The sequence below is a fragment of the Chiloscyllium punctatum genome, chromosome 49 (genome assembly GCF_047496795.1).
Source record: "Chiloscyllium punctatum isolate Juve2018m chromosome 49, sChiPun1.3, whole genome shotgun sequence".
Taxonomy (NCBI): Eukaryota; Metazoa; Chordata; class Chondrichthyes; order Orectolobiformes; family Hemiscylliidae; genus Chiloscyllium; species Chiloscyllium punctatum.
In genome coordinates this window covers 44,369,558-44,387,115 of record NC_092787.1, presented here as the reverse complement: position 1 = coordinate 44,387,115, position 17,558 = coordinate 44,369,558, and the positions used below count along the sequence as shown (strand labels likewise).

Genomic DNA, 17,558 nt, shown 5'->3' with positions numbered 1-17,558 from the left:
TAGTAAAAGCTTTTTTAGGTATGTGAAAAGAAAAAAATATGGTGAAGACTAAAATTGGGCCCTTGAAGACAGAAACAGGTGAGTTTATTATGGGGAACAAGGAAATGGCAGAAGAGTTGAATAGGTACTTTGGATCTGCCTTCACTGGGGAAGGCACAAGCAATCTCCCAGATGTAATAGTGGCTGAAGGACCTAGGCTAATGGATGAACTGAAGGGAATTTATATTAGGCACGAAATGGTGTTGGAGAGACTGAGAGGTCTGAAGGCTGCTAAGTCCCGGGACCTGATGGTCTGCATCCCAGGGTACTTAAGGAGGTGGCTCTAGAAATTGTGGAAGCATTGGTAATCATTTTCCAATGTTCTATACATTCAGGATCAGTTCCTGAGGATTGGATGGTGGCTAATGTTGTCCCAATTTTCAAGAAAGAAGGGAGAGAGAAAACAGGGAATTATAGACCAGTTAGCCTGACATCAGTGGTGGGAAAGATGCTGGAGTCAGTTACAAAAGATAAAATTACGACTCCTTTGGATAGCAGTAATCAGATAGGTCAGAGTGAGCATGGATTTACCAAGGGGAAATTGTGCTTGACTAATCTTCTGGAATATTTTGAGGATGTAACTATGAAGATGGACAAGGGAAAGCTAGTGGATGTAGTGTACCTAGACTTTCAAAAAGCTTTTGATAAAGTCCCACATAAGAGATTAGTGAGCAAAATTAGGGCACATGGTATTGGGGCAAAATACTGACTTGGATTGAAAATTGGCTGGCTGACAGGAAGCAAAGAGTAGTGATAAACGGGCCCCTTTCGGGATGGCAGGCGGTGACCAGTAGAGTACCACAAGGTTCAGGGACCACAGCTGTTTACAATATACATTAATGATATAGATGAAGTTATAAAAAGTAATATTAGCACATTTGCTGATGACACAAAGCTGGGTGGCAGGGTGAAATAGGAGGACGACGTTATGAAATACAGAGTGACTTGGACAGGCTAGGTGAGTGGATGGATGCAGGGCATATGCAGTTTAATGTGGATAAATGTGTGGTTATCCACTTTGGTGGCAAGAACAGGAAGGCAGATTACAAGCACGCAGGTATAGCAGGCAGTGAAGAAAACTAATGGCATACTGACCTTCATAACAAGAGGAATTGAGTATAGAAGCAAAGAGATCCTTCTGCAGCTGTACAGGACCCTGGTAAGACTGCATCTGGAGTATTGTGTGCAGTTTTGGTCTCCAAATTTGAGGACGGACATCCTGGCTATTGAGGGAGTGCAGCGTAGGTTCACTAGGTCAATTCCCAGAATGGTGGGACTATCAGATGTTGAAAGATTGGAGCGACTGGGCTTGTATCAACTTCAGTTTAGAAGGATGAGGGGGGGGGAATCTGATTGAGATGTATAAGATTATTAAAGTTAAAAATCACAACACCAGGTTATAGTCCAACAGGTTTAATTGGAAGCACACTAGCTTTCGGAGCAATGCTCCTTCATCAGGTGATTGTGGAGGGCTCGATCGTAACACAGAATTTATAGCAAAAATTTGCAGTGTGATGTAACTGAAATTATACATTGAAAAATTGATTGTCTGTTAAGCCTTTCATCTGTTAGAATACAGTGGTAGTTTCACTTCTTTCATGTGTAAATCACAAAACCCTTTTCTTTTTAAAAAGTTGCACTCTCGGGTTAGCTGTTAACAATGGTGATAGCTAGACAATGTTGAAGGTGTTAGCCCCGTGTTCTCTATGACCTGATGTTTAGATTAATTTTAATCTAAAAAGTGAGATTACAGAGTTTTACATAGATTCATGCAGTTTTTGAGCTCAGAGTTCTACATGAGTGTATGCAGTTTTTGAGCAAAGGGCAATGTAACTGCAAGTACAAATTCACCCCACAAAATATGTGTGCGCATGTGGGTCTTTGTCTGTCTGGGGTGGGGGTTGTGAGTGTTAGAAAGTGTGGGGGAGCGTGTAGTGCAATGGTGATCACCTGTAATGTTACATGAACCCAAGATCCCGGTTGAGGCCCTCCCTACAGGTACCGAACTTAGCTATCAGCCTCTGCTCGGCCACTTTTCTCTGCTGCCTTCTCTAGCTATCACCATTGTTAACAGCTAAACCAGAGAATGCAACTTTTAAAAAAAAGGGTTTTGTGATTTACACATGAAAGAAGTGAAACTATCACTGTATTCTAACAGATGAAAGGCTTAACAGACAATCAATTTTTCAATGTATAATTTCAGTTACATCACACTGCAAATTTTTGCTATAAATTCTGTGTTACGATCGAGCCCTCCACAATCACCTGATGAAGGAGCGTCGCTCCGAAAGCTAGTGTGCTTCCAATTAATCCTGTTGGACTATAAGCTGGCGTTGTGAGATTTTTAACTTTGTACACCCCAGTCCAACACCGGCATCTCCAAATCAAGATTATTAGAGGATTGGGCAGGAAGTAGGTTTCCGCTGATGAGCGAGTCTAGAACCAGAGGACACAGTTTAAAAATATGGGGTAGGCCATTTAGAACAGAGTTGAGGAGAAACTTCATCCAGGAGAGTGGTGGATGTATGGAATGCTCTGCCGCAGAAGGCAGTGGAAGCCAAGTCTCTGGATACTTTCAAGAAAGAGATGGATAGAGCTCTTAAAAATAGTAGAATCAAGGGTTATGGGGATACGGCAGGAACAGGATACTGATTGTAGATGATCAGCCAGGATCATAATGAATAGTGACGCTGGCTCGAAGGGCCGAATGGCCTACTCCTGCACCTAATGTCTAATTTGGCTTTGATGGCCCCTTAACTTGCTTTATGCATTAGGGGAAAGAGGAGAAAAGGCAATATTTGTATTGAGGGAAGGAGGAGACAAAAATATTTTTGGGTACAACTAAAGGAGGTTACACCCAAGTGACACGCTAACCAAACGTTAGACAGACATTTTAACAGTCTTCACTAACTGAAGAAACGGTGGCCTGATCTTCCCGATTAAAAGGGACAACTAAAGCTTCTTTGATTATTGAGCAACTACAAGAACAAGACAAGATTCATGGACATCGAGGGACAATAACAGATAAAACATGTCAGTGGGTGACTGCTGTGCTCAGGATATCAGATCGCTGAGACGGCCAAAAGTCAGACCTTCCGCAGGACCCTTGGGAAACATGGTAGCCGACATCACATTCACCCTTCAGTGAAATGGATGGCACAATCAGGGAGCAGTCAGGACCATGTTTGCACTTTTTGTCCTCTATCAGCAAATGCTCCAATTCCCAACAAGGTAAGCACTTCCCTCTTAGGAGAGAATAAAACAAAGTGACAGTAAGTTCTGGTCCACTTCAGGAATCTTTAGTGTTTGCTATATTTCACCAACCTTTCAGAACTTGGTAAGAATGGTTGTGTGCCAAAGCAAGGGATAAAACACCATTGAAAGCAAACTAATATTCTCGAACAATCAAGCATCTTTCATTGCGTTACTGTGACAGTAACAATAACTCTCCCCCATACCTCCTCAGCAGTATCAGCTGACTGCAATGCTTCAGTAGTTGCAGGGACCCGTTGTTGGAGTTCACGGATTTGGCTATCGTAATGTTCCTTCATTGCAGCTGCTCTGCTCTGCAGGGATGAATACTGAAACACAGACATACAATTCCACATATTTGTGCAACATCTCATTCAACAAAGTACACTTTTTGAGAGGAGAAACAAATTGCAGTTTTATTTTGTGATTGCAGGTATGCAATCAGATACCTTCAGGTTTTTACAACCCTGCTCGGAGGCACAGTCATGGGACTGCTACAGGCACGATATCAGAGTTTGGGAATACATACTATAGACGACAGACAACCATCAGGATAATTTAACTACAGGACGGAAATCAAAAAGGAGGTTCGCCACGTTGGACACAACAGCAAGGAGACCACACTGGTAAAGGACAGCGAAGAGGGTTACCACAGATTACAACAGGATCTGGACCAGATGGGCCAATGGGCTGAGAAGTGGCAGATGGAGTTTAATTCAGATAAATGCGAGGTGCTGCATTTTGGGAAAGCAAATCTTATCAGGACTTATACACTTAATGGTAAGGTCCTAGAGTGTGTTGCTGAACAAAGAGACCTTGGAGTGCAGATTCATAGCTCCTTGAAAGTGGAGTCGCAGGTAGATAGGATAGTGAAGGCAGCGTTTGGTATGCTTTCCTTTGTTGGTCAGAGTATTGAGTACAGGAGTTGGGACGTCATGTTGCGGCTGTACAGGACATTGATTAGGCCACTATTGGAAGATTAGGAGAAAGTGAGGACTGCAGATGCTGGAAATCAGAGCTGAAAAATGTGTTGCTGGAAAAGCGCAGGTCAGGCAGCATCCAAGGAGGAGAATCAACGTTTCGGGCATAAGCCCTTCTTCAGGAATTGTGGGAACACTGTTGAAATATTGCATGCAATTCTAGTCTCATTCCTATCAGAAAGATCAAAAAGGGTTCAGAAAAGTTTTACAAGGATGTTGCCAGGTTTGGAGGATTTGGAGGAGAGGCTGAACAGCACAGGGCTGTTTTCCCTGGAGCATCAGAGGCTGAGGGGTAATCTTATAGAGGTTTATAAAATTATGAGGGGCATGGATAGGATAAATAGACACAGTCTTTTCCCTGTGGTCAGGGAGTCCAGAACTAGAGGGCATAAGTTTAGGGTGAGAGGGGAACGATATAAAAGAGACCTAACTTTTTCACGCAGAGGGTGGTGAGCTGCCAGAGGATGTGGTGGAGGCTGATATAATTGCAACATTTAAGAGGCATTTGGATGGGCATATGAATAGGAAGGGTTTGGGGGGGGGGGGGGGGGGGGAAGATATGGGCCGGGTGCTGGCAGGTTGGACTAGATTGGGTTGGGATATTTGGTCGGCATGGACAGGTTGGACCAAACAGCCCGTTTCATGCTGTACATCTCTTTGACTCTATGAATAGCAATAGAACCCCAAAACAGATTTTTTAGGGAACTGCTTTGTGGTAAACAAAGAGACCCATATAAATGATACAAGGACACCAGAGGAAAACATGTCTTAGAGGAATACACTACAAAACAACCTGCCTTGGGAAAATACAGAACATTACAGAACCAAATGAAATATGGGGGTTCTGCTAGAACACATTTCGATAATGCAAATTTGCTGTAATGTGATTGACTAATTGGGGGACACTTTCTAAAGCGTGAACTTTCAGAACAAGTGTTGGCTGTAAGGCGATTATATCAACATGTTAAGCATTATTTCTCAAGCGTGATTCTTTTATAATACAGGGTTGCACAAGAACGCAACCATTGCTTTATAGAAGAACTACCTGCAGAGATACAGTCCAGCTCACTTGGAGAGTCAGTCATAGTACAGGCCCTTTGGCCCTCGATGTTGTGCAACCAATCCGAAGCCCATTTACCCTACACTATTCCACTCTCATTCATATGCCTATTCGATGACCATTTAAATGCCCTTAAAGTTAGCTAGTCTACTACTGTTGCAGACAGTGCATTCCACACCCCATCTATTGAGTAAAGAAACTACCTCTGACAGCTGTCCTATATATATCACCCCTCAATATATCACTCCTATGTCTCCTTGTGCAAGCCATCGCCATCTGAGGAAAAAGGCTCTCACTGTCCACCCTCTCTAACCTTCTGATCATCTTATATTGTCCCAATTAAGTCACCTTTCAACCTTCTTCTCTCTAACAAAAACAGCCTCAAGTCCCTCAGCCTTTCCAGGTAAGGTTTCCCTCCATGTCAAGCAACATCCTAGTAAACCTCCTCTGAACATTTTCCAAAGCTTCCACATCCTTCTTACAAAGCGGTGACCAAATCTGTACACAATACTCCAAACGTGGCCACACCAGAGTTTTGTATAGCTGCAGCATGACTTCATGGCTCCAAAACTCAATCCCTCTACCAACAAAAGCTAACACACCATATGCCTTCTTAACAATCCTATCAACCTGGATGGCAAATATCAAGGATCTATGTACCTAGACACAGATTTCTCTGCTCATCTACACTACCAAGAATCTTACCATTAGCCCAGTACTCTGGATTGCTGTTACTCCTTCCAAAGTGAATCACCTCACACTTTTCTGCATGAAACTCTATTTGCCACCTCTCAGCTAACTCTGCAGCTTATTTATGTCTCTCTGTAAACTACAACATCCTTCACGACTATCCACAACTCCACCGACTGGAGTGTCACCCACAAATTTACTAAACCATCCTTCTATGACCTCATTCAAATCATTTATAAAAATGACAAACAACAGTGGACCCAAAGAGATCCTCGTGGTGCACCACGAGTAACTGAACTCCAGGATGAATATTTTTCATCAACTTCTTTCAATGAGCCAATTTCTAATCCAAACCACTAAATCACCCTCAAGCCCATGCCTCCGTATTTTATACAATAGCCTACCAAGGGGAATCTTATCAAACGCTTTACTTAAATCCATGTACACCACATCAACCATTTTACCCTCATCCACCTGTTTGGTCACCTTCTCAAAGAACTCAATAAGGTTTGTGAGGAAAGACCTATCCTTCACAAAACCGTGTTGACTATCCCTAATCAACTTATTCCTTTCTGGATGATTATAAATCCTATCTATCTCTTATAACCCTTTCCAACACTTTACCAGTTTCATCGACATGCAACTTATAACATCCAACATGCCCACAAGATAGTAAGGAGTGAGACACAGCACCTGAAACTCCCTCAAGCAGACTTCAGTTCTGTGGGATGTTCACACACTCAGTTTTCAACCATGAAAGGATTCACAAAAGCCAACGAAGTTGCTTACACAGTAGGTACTACAGATGTAGTTCTTCAATGACCCATTTAATCAAAACCATCTTGCTGTTCTAGTGTCACAATTGCTGTTTATGCTCAAGTTAAAAGGGTCAACTGTCTCTCAGTGAGCAGCATACACTTCTGAGTCAGAGGTAATGGATTCAAGCTCCATTTTAAATATCCCAGCACAAAATTTAGCCAACATTCCAGAGCACCAAGGAGGTGCTGCACAGTAATGGAGCTGTGGCTTACAGATTACACACTGGTTGAGTGATGACACTCAAACAAGAACTTCATTGACCATAAAACAATTTGAGATCCTCTGAAGTTGTGAAAAGCTCAAAATCAATCCAAGTCTTTCTTTCTTTAGCTGTACTTTAAGTTTACTAGCTACCACAACACAGGAAATAGGTTTTGTTTTTGTATGTATGACTTTCTACCCAGCATCTAAGTACAAGTTTATATACAGCAAGGTCCCAAACATGGTAACTCAGTGGGCAGATAACTTGTGGTCAGTATTTATCTTTATGCCAGTACCACTGAAACAAGTAATCGCAAATGTCTCGGTTCTCATTGGAATCTATTTTATTTATCCTTGGGACAAGACTGCCTGTGGTAATACCTGTATTTATTACTGATTTCTAAATGCCCATCAACAACATGCTGGTAGTGAGCCACCAAACTTTGTCACCGTCAAATTACTCCCAATTGCTGTGAGGAAGGAACAGATTTTACACTGATGCACTATAGTACAATTCAAAGAGGTGGGAATATTGAGGGAATTTCCCTGGTATATTGGCCAATATTTAGCACTCAAATGACAGGAGCAAAACATAAATCAAGCTATTTTTAAAAATCTAATGGCAGATTTAGACCTTTTTGTGTACAAATTAGCTTTTCTCTATACATAACAGTAATTACACTTCAAAAAGCACTTCATTGACTCTGAAATGCTTCGAGACCAAGAATGTGAAAAAAAGTGTTTTAGAAATGTAAGTTCTAGCTTTTCGCCTCCTGTTCTTATGCATATATCCCACTGCAGACTAGCCACATGCATTTTGTGAAGTTGAATGCCTCGGCATTTTTAACCTAATATGCTCCATGTAATCACAAACATCATTACCCGATCCTTCAATGCCTGCAGCTCCTCTGCTTGTTCCTGGAGTGAGCCGAGCCGGTCTTCCTCCACTTGACGGGACTGCTTCAACAATGCCAACTGCAGAACGACAAAAAGGATTTACTGTGTGATCGTAAGTGGGTTGAACCACACATGGTGTAAGACTCAAGAATATGGTGCTGAGCAGGAAGGAAGCACTTGTATAAGCTTCAAGTAGTGTGCGTGAAAATCAACTTAATCTGGGTTAGCCGTTTTGGAGTTTGTAAAAAATGACACAGGAAGCTATTTGTCTAGGCCACAGCATGTGGTCTAGAGGTAAGGGGTGAGGGGGGCAGGGGCGAGGGCATGAAAATAGCTCAGGGCATGGAAAAGGTAAGTGCCAAAGGCAATAAGGGGGTCACATGAAACAGACAGCAGGGTAGGGGTCCAAGAGGGAAGGCAACTGGAGTCACATGGGGTCTTCAAAAAAGATCACAGTAACACGGACCATGAAAATAAGGCAATAACAGATATGCTAAATCATTACTTACTCTCAGGTGTTTACAGTAGAGGAAGAGAATGACACACTGGGCCATCTAGAAGATAGGGGCTTGCCAAAAGTACAGTGAGGAAGAAAAAAAATGGTGCTATGGAATGATAAATTGCAAAGACCAGATGGGATTCCATTTCAGGATTTTAAAGCAAGTGAGCATATTTCTAACTATGATATTCCAAAGTTGCCCTAGGTCAGAAGCTGTTCCATTACACTGACCTGCAGAGTTCCCATTCTTATTGAGGAAAGGCAGGAGGAAGAAAACAGAGTAATGGACCAGCTAATGTAATGTGTAGTATGGAAATTAGAGCCTAGAATTAAGGAAAGGATGTAATTAAGAAAAATGTTGAAAATTTAACTGATCAGAAAGTCAGCATGGATTTATCAATAGTCAGTCATGTCTAACAAATCTTCATTTTTTGACGAGGGGACAAATTAATATCCATGGATCCTATTTGTATCAACTTCCAGAAGACATTTGATACATTCAAGAGACTTTCACTAAAGTTGAAGCCTGTGGAATCAAAAGTATATTAATGACCGAGTTAGGAAATTGTCTGAGCAGTGGGAGACAGTAGGGACAATAGGCTGGTATTATAAATGGCAGATGTGACTAGTGGGGTCCTGCAAGGATCCATGATAGGGCCTCAACGATTCATCATATTTGATAAGAGTTTAGATGCTGGATAGAAAGCCATACATCCAAGTCTGTCAAAAACAAAAAGAAGCAAATTACAAAGAGATCTGATGGGTTAGAAGGTGCAGGCAAATATCACCCACTATCAACAAAACAGGATATGTTCGAAGTAGTGAAATGCCAGACAGAATGTAGGAAGTGTAGTATATTCGGGACATGAGATCTTAGGAAGGATATATTGGTCCTGGAAGGAGGACATATTAGATTTGGCAGAAGGCTAAGTGGACACCAAAAAAAGACTAGATTAGGAGGACAGTTTGTTTTATATTCTTTCATGGTATTTAAGCATCAATAGCAAGGTCAGCACTTTCTGCTCATCACTACATGCCCTTGAGTAGACAGTGAACAGACAGCTTGAATTGACAGTGCAAATATACTTATTGCTGCTAAGGAAGGAGTTCCAAGATTTTAACTGGGTGAAGGTGAAGTATTATATATTAGATTCCCTAAGTCACCTAAACTGAGTCAATTCAGGAATTTGTAGCTTCGCAGGTAGGTGTTCCACACATTGACTCTCTTCCCCAGGTGATGTTGCAGGTTTGGAAGATGACATTGAAAGAGCTTGGATGAGTTAGTGCTGTGCATCTTGTAGACAGTACACTTCACTGCATCAGTGGGAGTGAATGAACAATTCAGGTGGGTGATAAGCAAGCTCATAGATCAGAGGAAGCCTTCCCACCCATCAAGCTTGCACAAGTCAGTAAGGTCAGGACTGATCTGATTGTGGTCATCACTCCACCTCCCTGCTTTCCCGCTGACCCTTCAACCCTCAAAATCCCTTCCTAATCAACACCCATTCATGACCCAGCCTCTATTGCTCTGGTAAAGAACATTCAAGGATGAATGATCCCAAGAAAGAAATTCATTATCTCCATCTTCAAGGCAAGTAAGCCCTTATTTTAAACTAGCTTTAGATTCCATAGAATCCCTACAATGTGGGAACAGGTCCTTTGGCCCAACGAGTCCACACTGAATCTCCGAAGAGTAACCCACCCAAACCTACTCCCTGACCCGATTCCTCTATATTTACCCCTGACTAATGCACCTAAACTACACATTCTTGAACACTATGGGCAATTTAGCATAGCCAATTCACCTGACCTGCACATCTTTGGATTGTGGGAGGATACTGGAGCACCCAGAGAAAACCCACAAAGACACAGGGAGAATGTGTATTAGCAGTATTCTGGCTGCAAAACAATTAGCCCTTTCATCCAAATCATCAAGGTAGATTGTAAATACTGAAAGACCCAGCAATGATCTCCACCGGTTAGTCTGCCAAGCTGAAAATGACCCATTTGTCCTGACTGTTTAAAAACAAAAAGAACTATGGATGCTGTAAATCAGAAACAAAAACAGAAGTTGCTGGAAAAGCTTAGCAGGTCTGGCAGCATCTGAGAAGAGAAATCAGAGTTAATGTTTCAGGTCCGGTGACCCTTCATTAGAAGGCCTTCTGCTGTCCTGATTGTTTGTTAGTTAATTTTCTATTCTTGCCATGGAAACAACACTCACTTTTGCTGCTCTTTCTCTTTCATGTATACCTAAAGGCTTTACGATCTGTTTTCATATTTCTTGTCAATTTTCTTTCCTACCTGAACTTTTCCCATTTTCTCATCATGCTTTGTTGGCTTCTAAAAAATACCACAATCTTTTGAGTCACAGTGAATCTTTGCAGCATTGCATGTCTTTCATTTAATTTGCTGTCGTTCTTAACTTCTTACAAAAATCTATTCCTGCCTTGATGTTGATCATTAAATCTTGTTGGAGCTGCAGTCAGCCAGCCCAATGGAAAGCACTCTCTCTCTCTCTCTCTCTCTCTCTCTCTCTCTCTCTCTCTCTCTCACTGTGACTTGTGTCTTGTTGATGGAATCCATGATTTGGAGGTGCCAGTTTTGGACTGGGGTGAACAATGTTAAAACTCACAACACCAAATTATAGTCCAGCAGGTTTATTTGGAAGTACAAGCTTTCACAGCGCTGCTCCTTCGTCGGGTAGATGGTGGGGCAGGTTCATAGGACTATAACCTGGTGTTGAGATTTTTAACTTGCAGCTACTTTTGAGAAGAGTTGTAGCTCAGATTGATGATAAGTATATAAGCTAGCTCACTGAGCTTGAAGGTTTGTTTTCAGATGTTTCATCACCATACTAGGTAACATCATCAGTGAGAGACTCTACCTACCTTTCCTTGGGAAAAATACATGGAAATGACATCACCCACCTTAAGAAACCAAGACCTATAAACAGAGAGGCAGGACATACCACCAGCGCTTCATCAGAGACTCTCACTGGTGATGTTACAGTCATGGTGATGAAAGTCTGAAAACAAACCTTCAAGTTCAGCGAGCAAACTTAGTTTTAAACTTTGTTAACAGAATTCAGGGGAAAGAAGGGGTGAATTTCTTACCTCAGAATTCTTGTCCTATAATCTGGTCTTGTAGCCTCAATGTATGTCTGATGGAGCTCAGCTGAAAGTTGACATAACTCTCAGGATGTTAATGGTGTTGGATTCAAAGAAGAGTGATCTAAAGGAAATGTGGAATGCTCTCTTATTCAAACATCACTCATAATAAAATGATGAGAACTACATATTTAGGAATTTGGAAGGATGAAGAGTGATTGCAAAGAAAGGGAAGCTTTTCCTATCTTGCTTGATGACAGTATGCTGCTACCTGAACAACTGGACTGTGACATCAGACAGCAGCAACAAATTTAGAAAAGAGGCAAGAAATTTGTGTGTGGAGGGAGAAGGAAGGAGAATCCCAAAACAAATACACTTGAGCAGGTAGCATGTGTTGCAAAACAGATAAACCTGCTCATTCTGCAGATTACAGTTGCAGAATGGTTCCAGCAGGAGGAAGCCATTTCGGCCATATTGCCCAGAACCAGTCCCAAAGCCCAGAGGTCTAAAGCTCCCACTCCTGCAATGCTTCTGCAGCCATGCGTTCATCTGCACAATCCTGTTTCAATTCTTTGTGTAAAACAACATAAGCAATCCAGAAATCACCACCTTTGGAGATTTGGCAGACTAATCTCCTTTCCAGTTCCCTAAAATCTACCTGTAAGCTCTCATCACTTTCTACCTACATTAATTTCAGGACAGTAAGGATTAGTAGGAAGTTACTGAAATTGCAAGGTATTCTAATGAATACAGTAACAAACATCTGCTTCCAAGGTGACGAAACATCCGAAACATTGCAGAAGGGCAGGTACAAGAGACAAAGAAACCACCACCTCCTGGTTTGATGCAATTATTAAAACTAAAATTTCTCCAGCGTTATATCAGGTCTATGGACAAATCCTTCATCTCTGAACACAGAATGAAACCACTGTGTCCTGCAAGGGAACCCAAGGCACTACCCACCTTTGTCTCCAACTGGGAGATCTGAAGCTGCTGGGAATCCCGTTGTTCACAGACTTCCTGGTACTGCTGACTATGCTGTTCCTTGGCTAATGCCAGTTTCCGATCACATTTGGCCTGCCACTCAGATTCCATTTCTGCCTGCATTGCAGCAATCTGGGGGATAAAAAGAAAGCAACTTCAAAAAGGTATTCAAATTTAAATTCAAAATACAATGAAGGACATACATGAAGATATTCAAGTTAGTTCAGAACATTAAATGCCCAATGACATTCAGACCATGATAAAAAGTACACAAGATACTTGTGAAGTCACAAGCAATTTATTTACAATAAAAACACAACTATGTAACACAAGGACTACATATATTTTATTTGGAGTAAAAACTGGGAAAATAGAATTTTAGCCATGCTGTGGTGCAGACTCAGAAATATTTGTTTTTCTTTAAACTGAAAACGTTAAAAGTGGACCTGTCTGGTTTTCACTCCTGCAACATTTGGAGAAGCTGGATTTAATACATTTGGGAGACAAACAGGCCTTTGAAGAAACTGCCTAGCAACAGTTTTTAGATAGTTCAGGTTTGTCACAGAGCAGGGAGGGCGAGATTTAGGCTCTTGATTGAAACAACAAGCTTCTTTCTGCCCATGTTTTCCACCCATAGTACTTCTTGTCTGTCTTGGTAGTCATGAAGTGCTTTGAAAGGCTGGTCATGGCATTAATCAACTCCAATCTCCCCACTACTCTTGACCCTCTCCAATTTGACCATCGGACCAACAGATCCACGTCAGATGCCATATCACTTGCCCATCACTCCTGCCTAGAACATCTTGACACCAAGAACTGCTGTGTAAGAATCCTACTCATTGACTACAGTTCAGCCTCCAACACTACTATCCCCTCAAGACTGATTACTAAACTTAGTGATCTCAGACTAAGCCCTTCTCTCTGCAACTGGATCCTCAGTTTCCTGACCCACAGGCCACAAATCAGTGAAGAATGGGGACAATATTTCATCCTCACTAACACTCAACACTGGAGCCCTCCAGGGGTGCACACTCAACCCCCTAACTGTACTCATTGTATAACCATGACTGCATCGCCAAATACCAGACTAATGCCATTTACAAGTTCGCTGATGACACCACCATAGTTGGTTGAATCTCAGATGGCAATGAAACAGACTACAGACAAGTGGTGCACTGAGAACAACCTAGCTCTCAATACCAGCAAAACTAAGGAACTCATTATTGACTTTCAGCAGGATGTTACTTATGCACCCCCGCCACACACATTAACAGCACAGAGGCAGAACAAGTGGAGAATGTCAAGCTCCTGGGACTGGTCATCCACAGCAAGTTTTCTTGGACTCTTCATGTGGACGCACTGGTTACAAAGGCCCAACAATGTCTCTTCTTCCTCAGGCAGCTGAGGAAATTTGGCATGAAAACGAATACCTTTGCCAACTTTTACAAGTGTGTCATCGAGAGCATTCTGTCTGGATGTATAACTACCTGGTATGGCAACTGTACCATTCGAGATCGGAGATGGTTACAAAGGGTGGTAAACTCAGCCTGGACAATCACAAAGGCCAACCGCCCATCTACAGAATCCATCTTCCAGACCCGCTGTCAAGGAAAGGATGCCAGCGTTCTTAAAGTTCCATCCCACCTTGGCAATGTTTTTCTACAACCTCTACCATTGGGGAGCAGAAATAGAAGCCTGAACACACACACCAGCTGGTTTCAAAACAGTTTCTACCATAGTGTTGTTAGAATATTGAATGGACTCACAAACTCTTAACATTCACCTGCACCTGTGTTTTTGCCGCTGTTTACCTATTATTTACTTATCAATGCTACTTAGTGATCTGCCTGTATTGCTCGTAAGACAAAGCTTTTCACCATGTTTCGGTACACGCAACAATAAATTCAAATCAATTCAATTGCCTGTCCTGTTTGTGAATGAATTACACTTTTGGGCTTAAAGCAACTGTTATGCAAGTTTGCACATTCGTAACTAATGATCTGCTTTGCCACTTAAAGGATATAAAAGTTTGTTAATAATAGTTTTTTTTCTTATTTATTGATGAGATCTGGTGAGATTCCTTTGTCCAAAGTAGTTGATGGTTCAGTTGCTCATTTATACATTGTGACATCTGTGGACTTGATTACCAGCACATACTTCCAACCACAGTCATGACAGTACCAATCACAATAATACCTGCTAAAGGTAGTGCATATTAAATTGAGGGGAGTGCAGGACAAAAGGTCTGCTTGTACAGATTGGTCCAGGCCACAAGTTGAACTTCTGACCACCAAGGTCAGGACACTGCACAAAAGGTGTGAAAACGATTGTCCTGGGTATCAAGTACCATGACAGAGTATAACATCAACGAAGGCAAAAGTGAGGACTGCAGATGCTGGAAACCAAGGTTTAGATCAGAGTGATGACAGACTCACTGAGATTCGTGTGGAGAGAGAAAGAGAACTTCAAGGCAGGCATCCTTGCAAGAGGATTTGCAGTAAAGTTCCTCTGACACCTCCCTCCCCTTCCTGGACCTCTCCATCTCCATTAATGACGACCGACTTGACACTGACATTTTTTTTTACAACCCCACCAACTCCCACAGCTACCTGGATTACACCTCTTCCCACCCTACTTCCTGCAAAAATGCCATCCTGTATTTCCAATTCCTCCGCCTCCGCCGTATCTGCTCCCAGGAGGGCCAGTTCCACCACAGAAGACACCAGATGGCCTCCTTCTTTCGAGACCGCAATTTCCCCTCCCACGTGGTTGAAGATGCCCTCCAATGCATCTCATCCACATCCCACACCTCTGCCCTCAAACACCACCCCTCCAACTGTAACAAGGACAGAACCCCCCCCCCAGTCCTCACTTTCCACCTTACCAACCTTCACATTAACTGCATCATCCACCGACAATTCCACCACCTCCAAACAGACCCTACCACCAGAGATATATTTCTCTCCCCACCCCTTCCGCTTTCCACAGAGACCGTTCCCTCCGTGACTACCTGGTCAGGCCCACACTCCCTAACAACCCACCCTCCCGTTCTGGCACCCTACCCTGCCACTGCAGGAATTGCAAAACCTGTGCCCACACCTCCTCCCTCACCTCCATCCAAGGCCCCAAAGGAGCATTCCACATCCAAAGTTTCACCTGCACATCCACCAATGTCATTTATTGTATCTGTTGCTCCCGACATGGTCTCCTCTACATTGGGGACGCCTCCTCACAGAGGGCTTGAGGGAACATGTCTAGGACGCCCGCACCAATCAACCCCACTGCCACCATGTCCCAACATTTCAACTCCCCCTCCCACTCTGCCGAGGACATGCAGGTCATGGGCCTCCTCCACCGCCGCTCCCTCACCACCCGACGCCTGGAGGAAAAACGCCTCATCTTCCGCCTCGGAACACTTCAACGCAAGGACAATGTGGACTTCACCAGTTTCCTCATTTCCCCTCCCCCCACCTTACCCCAGTTCCAACCTTCCAGCTCAGCACTGTCCCCATGATCTGTCCTACCTGCCAATCTCCCTTCTCACCTATCCACTCCACCCTCCTCTCTGAAGTATCACCTCCATCCCCACCCCCATTCACTGAGTGCACTCTTGGCTACCTTCTCCCCAGCCCCACCCCACCCCAATTTATCTCTCCACCCTGGAGGCTCCCTGCCTCTATTCTTGATGAAGGGCTTTTATCTGAAACGTCAATTTTCCTGCTCCTCAGATGCTGCCTGACCTGCTGTGCTTTTCCAGCACCACTCTGATCTAAATCATGACATTAACGAACCCAAATTAAACTGGAGTCAATGGGAATCATAGTGCCATAGTAATAGAAGCAGGAAGGCCATTTGGCCCATCGAGCCTGCTCCGCTACTCATTGAGATCATGGCTGATCTATCCATCGTATCTGTTCCTCCTGCCTGCATTATCCCCATAACCCTCAATGCCCCTACCATGCAAAAACCCATCCAACTGTGTCTTGAATATATTTAATGAAGCTTCCTTGGGCGGAGAATTCCACAGATTCACTACTCTCTGGGAAAGGCAGTTTCTCCTCATCTCTGTTCCCCTAACCTTGAGGCCATGTCCCCTAGTCCTAGTCTCACCCACCAACAGAAACAACTTGCCCGTCTCAATCTTATCTATCCTTTTCATAATTTTATATAAGATCCCTTCTCAATCTTCTCAATTCTAGCAAGTACAGTCCCAGGCAACTCAATATCTCCTCTCCAGAATCAACCTAGTGAACCTCCTCTGCACCATCTCAAAAGACAGTATATACTTCAAGAAAGAAGACCAGAACTGCGCACAATACTCCAGGTGCAGCCTCACCAACACCTTTTATAATTGCAGCAGAACCTCCCTGCTCTTAAATACAATCCCTCTAGCAATGAAAACCAATATTCAGTTTGCCTTCCTGATTTCCTGTTGCACCTGCAAATCAACTTTCACTGATTCACCTACAAGCTCTCAAGTGCCTCTGCACAACTGCATGCTGCAATCTTTCACCATTTAAATAATACTGACCTATCTTTACTTCCAAAAAGTGGATAACCTCGCATTTACCAACATTCCTGATGAAGGGCTTTTGCCAAACATGTCAATTTTCCTGCTCCTCGGATGCTGCCCGACCTGCTGTGCTTTTCCAGCACCACTCTAAATCTTGACTCACATTTACCAACATTGTACTCCATCTGCCAGACCCTTGCCCACTTATATAACCTATCTATATAACCTCTGCAGACCTTTCACATACTCTGCACAATTTGCTTTTCCACTCAATTCAGTATCATCAGCAAACTTGGATACGTTACACTCATTTATATATATCATGAACAGTTGTTGACCCAACACTGAACCCCACAGCACCCCACTCACCACTGGTCTCCAACCAGAGAAACACCTATTTATCCAAACTCTGCTTTCTATTGGTTAACCAGCCCTCTATCCAGCCTAGAGCATTTCTCGCTACTCCATGCATTATCTTATGGATGAGTCTTTTATGTGGCACCTTATCGAACCCTTT

At 42.9% G+C, this 17,558-nt stretch overlaps 1 protein-coding gene across 5 annotated transcripts in view; it reads right to left on the bottom strand.

Moving 5' to 3' along the window:
• The window catches only part of LOC140469656 (FK506-binding protein 15-like), a 97,903-nt gene that overhangs the window by 18,884 nt on the left and 61,461 nt on the right, over positions 1 to 17,558 (bottom strand). For all 5 annotated transcript variants that reach the window (XM_072566368.1, XM_072566370.1, XM_072566369.1 and 2 more), the window contains 3 exons: positions 12,508 to 12,660; positions 7,924 to 8,016; positions 3,498 to 3,620 (listed from right to left, as the gene is read on the bottom strand). In XM_072566368.1, coding sequence (XP_072422469.1) covers positions 3,498 to 3,620; positions 7,924 to 8,016; positions 12,508 to 12,660 — 369 coding nt within the window. The remainder of the gene's footprint in view (positions 1 to 3,497; positions 3,621 to 7,923; positions 8,017 to 12,507; positions 12,661 to 17,558) is intronic.